Here is a 15,907-nt window from a genome sequence, read left to right on the forward strand (position 1 = left end):
AGGTATAGGAATTAAGCTCAGTCTCTCTGAGTTACAAAAACTGAATGAGTATTTGCTTATACTTTTCAGTAACAATTATATTGATCATGAAGCTAAGAAGAGCAGGTATGTACCTGAAAGATATCACAATCAAATTGACTTAGAGTGATAGGGTTGGAGACAGTAGCAGAGAGATTAACAATGATAAAAGGTAAGATGAAAGATATAGTATAGGTTTGGAGGTCCCTATCCATAGGATGCCTTAAGGGCTATTAGAATGATGATGCAGAAAATAGTACAGAAATTAAAATCATTGGTGACACAGAATTAACATCATCAGGAGCACAGTGTGTTATGAAAGGATGAATCTGTTGGAAATGGAATGCAACACAGTAGTACAAAGTGCAGGGGATGACATTAAGGATTGTTACTACAACAAAAGAAAACTATGAAATAGTTTTTTTAATGGAGGATTAGTGGAGACTTTTGGTAGACAAGGAAGGCAAAGACTGGGTACAGCATTTAGAATCATAGAATGGTAGGGATGGAAGGGACCTTTAGAGATCATTTAGTCCAACCCCCCTACTAAAACAGTTCCACCTAGATCAGGTCTCATAGGAACATGTCCAGGCAGGTCCTGAAGACCTCCAAGGAAGGAGACTCTACAACCCCTCTGGGCAGCCTGTGCCACTTCTCCGTCACCCTCACAGTGAAATAGGGTTTTTTTATGTTTAAATGGAACTTTTTGTGTTCCAGCTTCATCCCATAACCCCTTGTCCTGTTGCTAGATACAATAGAAAAAAGGGATGCCCTAACTTCCTGACACCTACCATTTAGATATTTGTAAATATTAATAAGATCTCCTAAGATCTTAGGTAGACAATAGCACTGAAACACCACTGTCTTACAGACTGATAAATAAGAAATAGATATTTTAGAGTATAGCAGGAGAAACACTTTCCATAAAGTAAGACGCATTAAAACTATTATACAAACAATGCTAAATACACATCTAGAATCTATGTACAATTTTCATTATTCAAATTAAAACATGACATATTCTGTTGGAAATCTGATAAAAGGTAAGATGAAAAAGAAAGTACGTATCTGGAAGTCTCTATCAATGAAGTGCCGTAAGGGCTATTTGAATGATGATGCAGAAATTAATACACTGATTAAAATCATTGTGACACAAAATTAGCATCATCAGTATAGAACTCTTTTCTCAAAAGGTATTGTGTTTCCACTTGAAATTCCTATTTTTGGCTGTAGTATTTTAGGACTTGGCAACTGAGCTTTCCTTCGGCACTTAAGGGATTTAAAGGGTTTTTTTCCATTCCACGTAGGGCTGGAAATAATATTTGTTTTCAATGTCTTTTGGGCTTGATAGCATAGTAATAAGATTAATATGTTTCACTATGGATTAGGTTTTGTGATTTCTATAACATATATTAATATTTCATCTGTAGTTACAAAGTACTAAAACTACCTTGGTATCTGCCTGGGATGCGAGCACATTCTTTAACCTTTGTTCTGAGTTTATTGATCACTGAACATTCCAAATTGAAAAAAACACTTTATTATGTCTTTAGAAATATGAGCCACAGAATAATTTATTGGTTTTTACTATGATGTTCAGATAATATATAAAAAGAACAAGCCAGAAAGTCATTGTATTTTGGTTTTTTAATGCGCTGTTTACAGTTTTTTAAGGACTACCTGAAGACTGCTATGTATATTTTCCTTTAAAAGCATCATTAAAACAGATCTTTCCAGTGTATTTGTCACAATTTTGCTGAATCAGCAAGATATTCTGGACATCAACAGCAGGGATCAGGTGAATGCAGACTACAGAGTAAGATCTGCTCAGCAGAATGTAAACAGAAAGATACCCGAGAAGCAACTAGGAGTTCTGCAGATCTCTGCAAGGACAGACTGGCTTACCCTTGGCTAGAATAAGCTGCTAGATCGGAGAAAAATCAAGGTGTAGGCAGGAAAAGCAAGCTAGACAGGAGCTATGCCACACAGAATAAAAGACCACCACTGAGTACTGATTCTTAGGGACTGGAGCTGCTTTAGTACCCATTCCTTATGTGAAAAGTAATATAAAATGTTTTGGCCATAAATGAGACATAGTTTTGGATGCAATATACCTGCAGTCTAAAAGCATATAAAAAAAACCCAGTGACATGAAAAATAAGGAAATTGCTGTTTCTTTGTGCTCCAGGGCATATATTCACATGCTTAACACCCCTTTAACGCTGTTCAGTTGCGTGTAGCCAGCATAAAGAGAGTGAGCTTCTAGTTTTAAAATATGTACTGCAACTAAATGAACAGGCAAAAATGAAGCACTTTATTTCTTTTCAGAATGCTTGTACTTAGGGACCATTTCTGCTTTCCCCCAAAGATGATGTGTTGCTCTGGAAAACTGATGTGACACTTCCTCACTCTTCTTTGTTCTAGTAAATAACATCCCGTAGAAGATGGAATGTTGGATCACACCATGGCAGATTGCCAACAAGCAGTAGAAAAGGCTAAATAAATCCTGCTGCCCTCCAAAAGATAAACAGATTGTTGCTCTCAGAGAATTGTTCATATTAATATAACCATAGAGTTCAATTGATTGTAATTTTTTTTCTTGTTTGTTTCTGGAGAAGATGAGACTTATTTTGTCTTTTTCTCTGCTTGCTGACAACATACTAAATTCTAATCCACCAGGATTAGCTCAGCAAGGCTCTACCCCAAAATGTCTTCAATAAATGTCTCAGGATAAATAGGCCTGAGTTCTTGCAGCAGACCTGTTTGCTTCCCACTAACTTCAACAAAACGCTGGAAAAAAAAAATCTGGAACAATCCAAATATGTTGAAGTCTGTGATGCTCATTGCTTAGTTTATCACTGTTATTTTCCAAAACATCTTGTTATTCAAGTTATTGGAGAAAAACTGTTTTGCCTTATCAGTATAAGGCAAGCTCAAGGGTTTTTTTAACTTTTATAATTATTTTAGCTGTGCATTAATAAGATAATGAAACAGACCTTGTTTGGTTTGCTAATCTATATTTACTAATATTTTCTTGTACTTCCAGAGTAGAATTAGAATATGACTTAAGCTCTGAATCTAAAAAGATGTATGTATGTCAATAACTTAAGGCAAAATGGCATTCCATCTGAATTCTGTGTCTCTGTTCACATGTGGGATTGGAGTTTAATGGATGAGATTCATGTTACTTGACAGCAGATGTAGTCCTTCACCTATACATTTGCTATATCGCTGGACTCACTTTTGAGTCAATGGAGAGAAATAAGCATCTCCAGAGAACAATCCATCTCACCTATCTTGTGCACTTACTTATGAAACAAAACACTTCTGGAGTTTTGCTTGTCTCCCTTATAGAGTCATCAAATAATTCAGGCTGGAAGGGATTTTGGAAGTCACCTAGTTCAGCGCCCTGCTCTAATAATCTCTAATGAGATCACATTGCTCAGGGCCATCTCTTCCTGGCCATCAGTTACTGAGCATTTCTCGAGATAGAGGTTCTACAACTTCTGTGGTCAACCTTTGCCAATATTTGATCATGTTCATGGAGAAAACAAGACAAAAAAAACCCCAAACCCAAGAATCAAACGTTGAATTGAAATTTGTCATGTTACAGCTTGTGTCTGCTGCCTGTCACCCACATACTTAGGCAACAGAACTTCATATACTTCAATAGGATGAAGTGCATCTCCCTTGAAATATCACTAACTGATAATTGTGCTGGATTTATAAACCGCCTGTTATTAAGTTTATTTACAGACCATTCTCCCGTCTACTACAGTGACCAGTCTACTACACATTCTGCACTCAAGAGTGGACAGTAGCACACTGATATTACATTTAGCTTTCAGTCATTCAAGCTGCTCTTACTTTTCAGCAAGACTCCCCCACCTTGTTCTCTATACAAACAAAGCATGCTGAGACTAAAATTCCTTAGATTTTCTGTGTGCAGCAAAACTAGATACGTCACACCTGCATCCTACTCTCATTTATCTTTCAGCTGGTGATATTACCCATGTTCTCACTCCTCAGCAGTGCCAGTGTAACTATTTGTGTGACTTCAGGAGGAACAGAATGAGTTCTCATCAATGCTAAAACTGGCCCCTCTCCTACTATTCTTTTCTTCTGCACAAATTATTACAAACCTAATGAGAGCTGCTGGGAGGTACTTCTAATACCATGTTAGTTAAGAAAATATCTGTAGAAGCACAGTGTCTCTCTGTTACTTCAGTTTTCTTACTTTATTATTACAAATTTAATACAAAATTAAAGTTACAATAATGGTTGCAAAACATTCACAAAGAAAACCAAACTGAAATTCATTCCAAGTTCATGTATAATGCTTTGATATCTTTTTAGCCCAAATATATAAACAAATTTAAACAGTTGAAATTTGAATTGTTTTGGTCTTCCTGTGGAAAAGACATGTATTTTAAATGACTTAGTGAGGAGGCTAAAGGACTTGCAGGATCCCTCCCACTCATTTTGTTTCTGTGCAAATATCCTGTCGGTGAAGGGTTGAGATCTCTACATGTATTTATTGGAATCTTGTTAACTGTCTTTTAAACTGATAACTATATTTTAGTAAGGTAAAGGACAAACAGGAGTTTTAATATAATCTGCTATTGCCAGCCCTGTGTTTCAAATGAAAAAAGATTGATTCATTTTTTAAATAATAAAACTTACTATTTTTCGTCCTGATTGCCTTTTGATTGCATTAGTTGTTAGCCTAGAAGTTCCCTTCTGTGATCTTTCATCAGCCACTTTTATATCTTTGTGCTGTTGGGATTAGGCATTCATATTGCATGCCTTTATGAATTTACTGAAGCCGAGTTAGTGTCTGGGCACCCTGTGGATTCAGTGAGGAGCTCACACTATTTCTTGACTCTGTTGTATGCTCTGGATTGTCCTTTCTGTCTGTCTAAGAATCTTAGCTTTGATATTGGAGTTTGGTATCTAAATTAGGCATTGTGAATGGCTTCTCTTCACTGCACCAAATTAAGTCTGTTTCCATGCTCTGCTGTGTATTAATGCATAGGGGATGACAGATCTTTTCTGTCTCAGTGGGATGTTAAAGAGATCTTACCGTAACCATTCCATCACAATAGCATTGGGGTCTTTATCAGAGCAGTAGGTAAAAGGAGCAGTATGCTTGAGAGGTGATTTATTTCACTCATTTTACTTGAAGATAATGAAAGGATTTGTTTTAACCTTTCTTTCTGAAGAGGTGAAGGATTTACTGAAATGAAGGTGACAGAGTTGTGCCACTGCCATCAACTTTTAGTAGTTAACATGATAATTCAATCGTGAAAGGAGAACAAGGGAATGAGACCACATGTAAAGTCTTCAGACCAAGAATGTTATTTTTGTGAACAGCAAATATAACATTTTGCAACTCTTTTAACAGTAAAGCATTTCAGTTAATGTGTATATATCTATTAGGATACTTTGTCTTGTTAATATTTTGTGTGTTGTGTATTTTACGTGACCTTTTTTAGCAAGTATATGGAGTTCAGTGTTCACGTTCACCGTCAAACCCTCTACCAATGACGAATGTTAAGTTAATAACTTTTTCAGTTAGTCATAAATGAGTAACTGCCTGTTAACCTCTATGTGTCATTCTGAATGCTAATGTTGATATATATCATTGATTAAGCAGTAGAGGACTTCATCTTGGATAAGAGAATCTCAGGAAAACCCAGCAACTTCATAAAGCAGTATTCTTGATCAAGCAGTTTGCTTTCTGCTAGATTTATACCAAAAAGAAAGCATTATAGCATTTAAATATAAATGCCTAACTTGTAAATGTAGAAGGTAGTAGTGATATTCTCCAAACTGTATGCAAAAAAAATATGCACGATCATTCAGATTGTCTTTCACAATAGTCTATGACTAAAATCTAATTCTCATTACACCTACTAGTACTTAAATAATCTATGTGACTTTCTGAAGTTTAGTTGTTGAAACTACTGCATGTCACGTTTTATATTTAGACCAGTGTATTGCCATGCCAGTATTTAATGAACTTTTGTTGTTCCTATTGAAAAGTGTAATTAAAAAAACATATCTCACCAGCATCCAAATGTAGGGAATGTCAGATATATATAGACTGCCTAACCTATATGCAGATAGTAAGGACAGCAATGGCATTTGCAGGATAAAGTTGCTCTGCACATAATAAAAGATACATACAAATGAATATAATGTAATTGTACATTAACATGTGTAGATAGTGTTTTGAGAAAGGGCCTTACATTCCAAAATTATTTAAAGAAACTTCTAAGTACAGTTTTTAGTTTCCTATGTCATATAAGAGCTGGAAGGAAATGTTTAGACTGTTGTGTAGAAAAGGATAGGAATCCAAGAAAGTAAAGCTAGAGAAGGCAATTATTTTCAACCTAATACATTCCTACTAAATGAAACCAAAATGCAATACAGAAAATGCTCATTCTGGTTAAAAAAATTGGTATATTTGTTCAAAAAGCTATAACACATACATCCTGAGTGCACTACCCTAAGTTCAGTAATTATGAAGATATATACTCAAGGGAAGTAAATGATCAGCACAGATATATACGCTGGTACAAAGAAAGTACTTATTGTATGTGATGCTCCTGGTACTGCCAGGTACTTTTTGTTGCCTTTCTTTTGGTTTGTAAAGTTAGGACTGAAAACTTGTCAAAAGGTATAAAAATCACTTGAACACTGAGAAATATTGGGCAGTTTCAGAAAATATGCATATCTGCCTTTACGGATATATTTCTTCTTACCACAGATCTAATGCATTTGAAGTGCTGGCACTCGATGGAGTTAGTACTGGAATACTTCAGTTTTATACAGCCCAAGAGAGTGCTGACTGGCTGAGAGCAATATCAACTAACATCAGTGATTTGACACTTCAAAATGTATGTTACTTTCTGCATATTTTCTTGTCTATGCTATTGTAAAATTAATTCTAATTTTCCAAGGGTAGAAAATGACTCACATTTAAGTTACAATATATAAAATGTATGTTTATGGGGAGAAAAGGGAAAGACCAGGGAGAGGTTTTCTGGTCAATCAAAATTATCAAGAAGTTTTCAAGGCTTGCAGCTTTGTTATAGAACAGAGAGTAGTTAGAAAATCAGGTTACATTTATTATTTTAAGGACTTTAAGGCAAGATATTTATCCTTACTGGTACTTTCACTGAGCTTTAGATATGACCAATTATTTTTTTGCACTTTTCTTTTTTAATTAAAATGTACTTGAATTTAGCATTTGTCCATTTTTAAGGAAGCGTATGGAAATTCTGTAGCCAGTGAATTGTGATTTCCAGAACCTCATTAGGAGACTATTTTTACCTTTCTAAATTGTCTATGAGTTGATTTATTTAAGGTCGTATTATTTCATCTTTTTCCCTAGAAATATAAAGGTACAAGGTACTTATGCTGTTTTATGTTATTCCAGTTAATTCCTAAGTAGCATTTGCTGTTGCAAGCAGAAGTATTAATTAATCCCTGGAGAAACACAATTACTATTTGGACAGCACATTACTATTCCGAGAAAGAACAACTGAAAACTATTAAAGACTCTGGAATGAATCATAAAATTGAATATGAAGCTTGATAATGTGCAATATTAAAAAAAGATATTTCATTCTTTTTGAAATGGAAGAAATTGATGATGAAAAATAAGAGCATAGATGTCCCTGGAAGAATTACCTGTGCAGGTGTTTAAGCTTTTTTCTTTAGATGTACTCAAACTGTAACTTCTTTTCTAACTTATTCTTTAGCGGTGTGTCTTTAATTGATACTTTATACTCTAGGTTAATTGTTGCTTAATTCTTCAGATTGTTGTATAGAATTTGTTTTGGATTTCAACGTAAATTTTTGATCAAAACAGATTGTAAATTGAACTTACTTTACCAATCTTCAAAAGTTACTTGAAATCGGATTTGATCACAATAGTTGATTTATTACATTAATTCTTTTTAAATATTCAATTGCTTAAACAATGTCTTTGTTAAAATAAAATATTTCTGCTTATGATGCATTCTTTATAAGTATCCTCTGTTCTCTATTTAGTGATTTACATTATTTACAGGATATTACTGTGTGGTAATTCTAAGAAAGTAATATAAATTATTCATTAAATGTCTTAATTTCTTCTGTGTGAATAGCAAAAACAAGGGTATGGCAATATTTTTAGAGCATTTCCAGTTCATAGTTACCAAGCCAAATTCTTTTGCTTTCTAAAGAAATCCATTTAATAAAAGCCACTCCAAGGATATAAGTGAATTAGGAAATAATAAATGGCCATAAATGCAAGCAGGTTTTATTAGACATAGTGTACTAGTCTGCTTTTTTTCAAATGCACAACATGCAGTGGCACGTGTCCTGACGTACCTTCATTGTGTTGTGACCTGTCTCCAGCAATATTTTGTTATATCCTGAGTACTTGCATTGGTCGTCCTTGTCATGATTCTGTAAACAATGTAGTCCTTGGTGTTCATGTAAATGGTTGTTCTGGGAAAGGTCTGAGAAACCACAGCCATGATAAATTCACATGTTTTATGTACTTGGTGAGATAACGAGTAAACTCTAAACAGATCATATGAGAAGTGAGTAAATTTTTTCTTGGCCTTGATGTTTGACAGGTTTTGTCAGGTGTGCAGCCTGTGGTACAACTGGAAAGGTCTGGCCAAAACATTCTTTTAATTACTGATATCAGAACAGGAGATGTAATAGTAAGAATCCCTTTTATTGCAAATCAATTTTTAAGACCAACACAGTGAAACTGGAATGCAACTAATTTGTACAGCAAAAGAAGCCTGTAGAGTGCTCCCTGCCTCTGGGCAGCTGTAGGACACAGCTTATTTGACAACCACAATGCTTAGGACAAGGCCTTTGGATTAGGCTTCTTAAAAATCCATTTTGAATGCTTTTCATTACTTTAATACTAACATTTCATGAAATTGTGATTTTATGATCCAACTCCTGAAATTGGTGTTACGGAATGGATCTGTAATTCCTCAAATATTTTGTTTCATACAAACATAGAATGGTAGGGGTTGGAAGGGACCTTTAGTGATCATTTAGTCCAAACCCTCTGCTAAAGCAGGTCCACCTAGATCAGGTCACACAGGAACATGTCCAGGGTAGTTTTGAAGACCTCTAGAGAAGGAGACTCCACACCCTCCCTGAGCAGCCTGTGCCAGGGCTCCCTCACCTCAAGAGTGAAATAGTTTTTCCTTATGTTTAAATGGAACTTTTTGTGTTCCAGCTTCTTTCCATTACCCCTTGTCCTATTACTAGATACAATAGAAAAATGTAATGCCCCAACCTACGGACATCCACCATTTAGATATTTGTAAATATTAATGAGATCCCCCGCAGTCTTCTCTTCTCCAGACTAAACGGCCCCAGTTCCCGCAGCCTTTCCTCATATGAAAGATGTTCCAGTCCCCTGATCATCTTAGTGGCCCTGTGCTGGACTCTCTGCAGAAGTTCTCTTTCCCTCTTGAGCCGAGGAGCCCAGAACTAGACACAGGACTCCAGATGAGGCCTCACCAGTGCAGAGTAGAGGGGGAGAAGAACCTCCCTCGACCTGCTGGCCACACTCTTCTTGATGCATGCCAGAATGGCATTGTCTTTTTTAGCTCTGAGGGCACATTTCTGGCTGATGGTTTGTTTATTATCAACCAGTACTCCCAGGATAAATAAAAAGTGAAAAACCACAATATATATAGTGGCTAAATAGTTGTATAGTAACGGAATAGTGGAGATATTATTCCAGTCTTTTTACAATAGGTTAAAATAGATTGGGGAGGGGCAGTTTGTTTTGTTTTAAATGCAAAAAAAATCCATTTGAAAGCTACACAGTTCACAGTTTGTGAGGGGCCGCTTTTGCTTGGTAACAGGGGGAGGGGGCTGCAGTGCAGGCCTGGTAAAGAGTTCTTGGGCTTTTCCCCAGCTCTGAGGTTCAGACCCACCTCCAGCCTGGCTGGGCCTATCTGGCACCTCTGCCATCACTGTTTAAGGATAGGAATTTAAAATGCATAGAGGGAGATGGAAGGGAAGGGAAGGGCAAGATAGAGGCAACCATGTGGATCTCAGAGTCAGGAAAAGACAGAAGGAGCACTGCCAGACTAGCGACATCCTTCCAGCCCATAACGAGAAGCTGAGACCCCATAAAAGAGGGGGTGAGAGCTGGAGACTCTGGGTCAGAGGGAGCAAGCAATTCAGACCCAAACCCAGAGAAGATGAACTGGGGTTGTAGTGCCTTGTCAGAGTAGCCCAAGCAGGGCTGTCTGGTGTGTGGGAGACCCTGAGCTGGAGCAAGGGAGGGCTGAGGAGGAGCACTTCTCCTCAGGAGTGCAGTAAGTGGCAAGAGACATCAGGAAAGGACTGACTGAACCCCCCATTCCCTGCCCCCAGCACTGCTTATCGGAGGAGGAGTTAATGACAGTGGGTTCAGGGCTCTGAGCCCACGAAGAGAGAAGGAGTGAGGGAAAGGTGGTTTTAAAGAGCTGGTTCACTTCAATTATTCGCTCTATTCTGTATTATTTTTCTGTTGGATATTTCTGTTTGTTATGTTTTAGTTTGAGGCAGATTTAATTAAGTTTCATTTTCTTCCCTAAGCTGAGTAGCCTGGCCTGTTTTGTCTGGGACCATAAGTGACAATTAAGCTCTCCCTGTTCTTTGGGAGTTCTGAAGTCTGTTGTACTTGAGTCTAATAGTGGTCTTTTGTCCCTGGATGGGCCTAAAGAACGGCAAGGCCTTCCATGATCATTCTCTCACTCTCTGCTGACTGGAATGAGAATATAAGTATATAACATGTATAACTTTTTCCTTTTTTTGGCTTACCAAAACTGAGATAAATCCTAGCCTGGGAGGTATTTAGTTAGGTGTATGGTTCTCCGTTCTTTCCCTGCCCCTTATGTATTCACTTGGAACAGAGTATAGGAATTAGAATTGTTTACTAATACCTTTTCCAAGTTGCCTGCAGTCTTTGCAGATCCAGATTTTTGGGCTTAGTTACCCTGCTGTCTCCAACTCCCATAACTGTACTGCAGTGCTGAAAGCTTTTTTACTGCCAGAAAGGTGTAGCTTAGCCCACTTGTATTCCTGTCTCTCCGCATCAGCTGTGGAGGCATGTAGAAAATGTGGTACTAGGTGAAGTGAAGGATGCGTACTTCTCTCTCCTCAGCCCTGTGACACAGAGACGTAATGTGATGCAGCAGATCTTTACCCTCCTCACAATTACATCGCAGCTGCAGCCATCCCTGCTTTGAATAGGGAATGAGCTAAAGCTATGCTGTGAGTAGCTGTGGAGTGCAAAGCATTTTTTCCTATTGCCTTACCAATGGGAAGCTGAACTGGTTATGAGGATTCTCTTCACAATACTCTACCGGCATTCGGCATAAAATCTGCATGGCCCGTGTCACACTTCTTTTTTCCAGGCACATCTGAAAACAATAAAATAAAAAGTAGGGTAACACAATTTGTTCCTATCACGTAGAGAGCTTAAGCAATTTGACTGAACTAAAAAGGAAGGTGAAAGGGGTCAGGATCCCTGCTAGTCCTATTTATTTACACTGTGTAGTGCTATAGTAGTCTTCTTATTCAACATATCTTTGGCCACCTGCAAGGAAATATTATTTTCTGTGTGTACAACATGGGTTCTGTATTGTTACTTTTGTATGTATTTGTCTCTGAAACACAGGAGAAATGTTGGAGCTGAATATGGGCAGGGTGTGTCAGCATTCCTGCTGAGATTTAAGTATACCAGGTGCCTTTTCATTATGCCCTGCACAACTGCTCAGGAGTAAGCCTATTACTTAATCAGACTGGTGAAGTCTGCTACCTTCTGCCACACTGGGCATGTCAATGCTTTGTTTTCTCCAAGTTACGAAGTGGGGTTCTTTAGTTCCCAATGGCTTGTCAATGTTGTGCTGAAGCTCTGCTACCTTTTCCCTCTCTCAAAGTGCTCCAGACCTGCATCTCTGGCACAGTGCAGGCATGTAGCCTGGGAACAGACTGCTGTAGGCAGCAAGAGCTGTGAGGAGCCTTGCTGGGAGCCCGCCACTCTACTTGGCAGCTGCATGTCAGCTCCATCATCATCATCATCACTCATCATCTGTGCTATAGGGCAGATGCCAGTGCATGCAGGTCGTGATGCACCTCTGTTGTGGTGGTCCCCATTCCTCCTCTGGTATGGCAGGGAGGTGGTGGGGAGCATGGCAGAGCCCCTCCAGGGGCTGGCAGGCTCTCCCAGCACTTTACCCAAGATGATGCCAGACCTGGCAGAAGCCCCAGGCACCCATCAGATCTGGCCACCTCATCCCAGAGCCTCAGACATTCCCAGCTGTCTAACTACCAGTACACCTGCACTGTTTGACCACCCAGTTCAATTCAAATGGGATGCAAAAATCAGCATATGGTGAAGAAGGAGCCCTGATGGCCCACAATGGGTTGGGACTAGTGAGCTCCTACAGCCCTGTGTCTGTACAGTCATGGCTACTGCTGTCATCCTGAACTCCACATTGCATTTTTTTCTAGAGTAATTTTGTTTATGGTCATAGATAATTCACTCTGTATAGAATAATGACTTATTATTGCCTTCTGTTAGCTACAAGTGCATATGTGTATATACTTGATATACTTTAGAAGTATCCAGTACCTTCTGTATATGTATATATCATTAGATCCCACAGCTATACTTTGCTAAAACCAAGTAGTCAAAAGTTGTATGATCATTAGATGTTTCTTTAATGGTTAAACAAGCTGTAATACAGCTCTAGGCAGACCAAGACAAGACCAGATGAGTCCTGACATGTACTGAGGCCTGTGTCATGCAATGAAGGTCATTTTCTTCGTAGCAGCCATATGGTGCTTTGCTTTGTATTTGTGATAAAACAGTGTTAATAACACACCAGTGTTTTGGCTGTTACTGAACAGTGCTTGCACACCATCAGGACATTGACTTTTTTATCACTCGGACACACCCTACCTTCCCTAGTGAGGGATGGACAAGCAGTTGGGAAGGGACACAGCTGGGACAGCTGACCCAAGTTGACCACAGAGATATTTTGTACCATATAATATTGTGCTTAGCAATAGAAGTGATGTAATAAACAAAGAAAATGGACGTTTGTCTTCCAAGATGGTTATTGTTTGGGGGCTGTTTGGGCATCAGTCTGCTTGTGGAATAAAGTATGGCCAAGGTACAAGAATTGGTCTTAAATTTCTTCTACTCTTTTCCTGTGGCAATTCTAGCATTCCCTGTGCATAGCTATAGCTTTTGGTCTTCTATTACAAACCTTTCATTTGTTACAAAACAGGGATTTTGATGATGAGAACTTTTGCAAATAGTCATCAGTTATAGGACACTTTGCAGCTTATATCCTGACAGATAGTCAAATCCAGTCAAATCTTTTGCCACACCTAGTAATGTTGCACTTTAAAAGTTTTACGATTTAAAGGAGAGAATATCTGTCAGGGTTTGTTCACCACTGATCTGTGCAAACTGACTGCCAAAGAAGCCCGAATCAACAAAACTCTTATTATCTGAACAGAGAGGTAAAAGGAAGATATGTAAATTAAAAGTAAAACCTAAATAATATTCCTTTCATCTTTAAACATGTTTTACACTATACGGCCTTCATTTCATAAGTACATAATCATGTCTCATTTGTAGATCTGCTTAAGCAATTGTTTAACTGAAACCTAAGTGAGGTGTCTACAGTACAGTATAATATTTTCACTTGGAGTGGCAAAGTTAAACTCATAAATGCAAATCTTTATGAAGGATTTATTGAAAGTTCTGATAAAAGCCTTCTCATCTTTTGAATCCTTGGTCTTGTAAATTTTCTGTAGTAGTAAAAATCAGGTATTTAAGCACCAAATTACTTAATTTCTTATAAATATCATTTGGAAGCATTAATACAGTATGCAATAACTGTCAATGCTAATTGCATCACAGAAACTCTTCAGCATATTAATAACTGTATATTCTTCCATCTCTTGTAGATGAAAATGGCAAATAAATGCTGTTCCCCTTCAGACCAGGTAAGACTTTTCATTATTTTAATAATTTTAATAATTTTTAATATTCTTATTGTGTTAAGTTACCAAATCTGTAGAGCATACATACACACATTTAGTCAGTTTTAAAATTCTAAAATCAAGTTTTCTAGGGTTTGAAGTTCTGAAATGACCTTCTTAATACAGCAGATCCTTACTGGTCCTAAAAGTTGATTAGATAGAGCCATGAAGTAAATGAGACAGGAACAATAAAACTCATAACCAAGTCTTAGAAAGTGTAGAGTATGCTTGCATGCAGTACTGCAGCAGTAAACCTGACAAGTTAACTCTGTGTTTACATTATATATCATGCACAGATAGGCAAGGAGTGTATTACAAATCATCTCTGTTTCGCCTGTGTCATGCTGTGCAGACTATGTTTGCCATGAGTTTGTTTGGGACTTCTGGAGCTCAGAAGCCTCGTGAGACATTTCTTTGGCTCCAGATGGCTAAATATCCTGAAGATCGATGAATGTACTGCATTCAGAAGTATACTTCCTTCTTGTAGCATTGCAATGCTTTTTAATTTATTTTGTTAAATGTAAAACTAGCATTTTCAAGGCTAATTCTGCAATTCTGGGAAGTGCTTTGAAGTTTGTATTACAAAACTAATGAGTTTCACTTATGTGTGCTTTCATTGCGTCAGTTTGGCATAGAATCATTACTCAGGAACAAAAAGTGCTGTTTCAAAAAAAATGCTGGGTTTGTAGATTATAAAAGTGAAAATTAGGCAATGTGTCTTTTAGTGTTTTACTGCAGAAATTTATTGTGAAATTTTATTACAGAAGTCCAAGCTTGAGTCAAAAAATTCTGAATATCAAGACCAAATAAATATTTATTAGTTCAACAGCTTACTATCCCTTCATATGTCACCGTTTCTTTATCTTATTTGTAAAATGTACTTGGACATTTATAAACTCTTTCAGAAGTTACTAAAATGTGTAACTATTGACATTTTCTTACAAAGGACACTGCTTTCTTATATTTAGGTCAGTACTTTGGAAAAAAAACCAAAAAAAACAACACCAAAAAAAATTCTATATTAACTTTAATCAAGTTAACCTCAAAACTGAAATAAATACCCATTCTATATAAGAAAGAAGCATTTAATTACTCTCTGCCATGGTTTTAATTTATTAAACTAATATAAAAAATGATGATTATGAATGCTAGGGGAAAAGATATTGAATTTTTATATCTTTCGTTAGATGAACTCACTACTACAAGTACTTTAGTAACTATTCAAAGTTTATTTATATCAGTTTGGGGATACAGTTTGATTTAGCTGAAAAAAAGAAAACGTCTTCCTCGGTTTTAAAAAAATACTTGGGACAGTCATACAACTTCACTCTACCTGATTTGAATTCTTAAGTAAACACGCTGATCTGCATAAATCACCTAGATAGTCAGTGCAGAAATTTATTCTCTTCCAAAGAGTTGGTTTTAAAATGTCCTGTCAAAATTTACTTGAAAACCACTAAAATGTGAGTCTCTCTCATATAGATATATATAAATATATATATCACAGAGGAATAAAATAAAACTTGGCAAGGACAACTGAAAATAGTGGAGGACTTAATCTGCCTTAGGTTAATGGAGCCTATTAATGTCAGTTACGAAATGTATCTACAAACATGTATAGCTCTTGTTAAAGCAATTGATTTCAAATTTAGAGAAAGGATAAAGTTAAGGGATTGATGGTTTCCTGAAGACCTACCTTAAAGTGAAATTGGTGGTAGCTTAAAATATGTCTTTGTTTTTGAGTATGGAGATTCCTAAAGAAATAAACGGGTCATATGTGGTGATCTCTAATGCCTTTAGGGTCCAA

The 15,907-nt window shown here is 37.1% G+C and overlaps 1 protein-coding gene across 1 annotated transcript in view; it reads left to right on the top strand.

The window, feature by feature from the left end:
* SNTG2 (syntrophin gamma 2) overlaps positions 1-15,907 on the top strand; it is a 254,428-nt gene that overhangs the window by 189,855 nt on the left and 48,666 nt on the right. The window contains exons 10-11 of the mRNA XM_061990346.1: positions 6,791-6,920; positions 14,026-14,064. Of these exons, the coding sequence (XP_061846330.1) occupies positions 6,791-6,920; positions 14,026-14,064 (169 nt within the window). The remainder of the gene's footprint in view (positions 1-6,790; positions 6,921-14,025; positions 14,065-15,907) is intronic.

The sequence above is a fragment of the Colius striatus genome, chromosome 2, assembly GCF_028858725.1.
Source record: "Colius striatus isolate bColStr4 chromosome 2, bColStr4.1.hap1, whole genome shotgun sequence".
In the NCBI taxonomy this organism is placed as follows: Eukaryota; Metazoa; Chordata; class Aves; order Coliiformes; family Coliidae; genus Colius; species Colius striatus.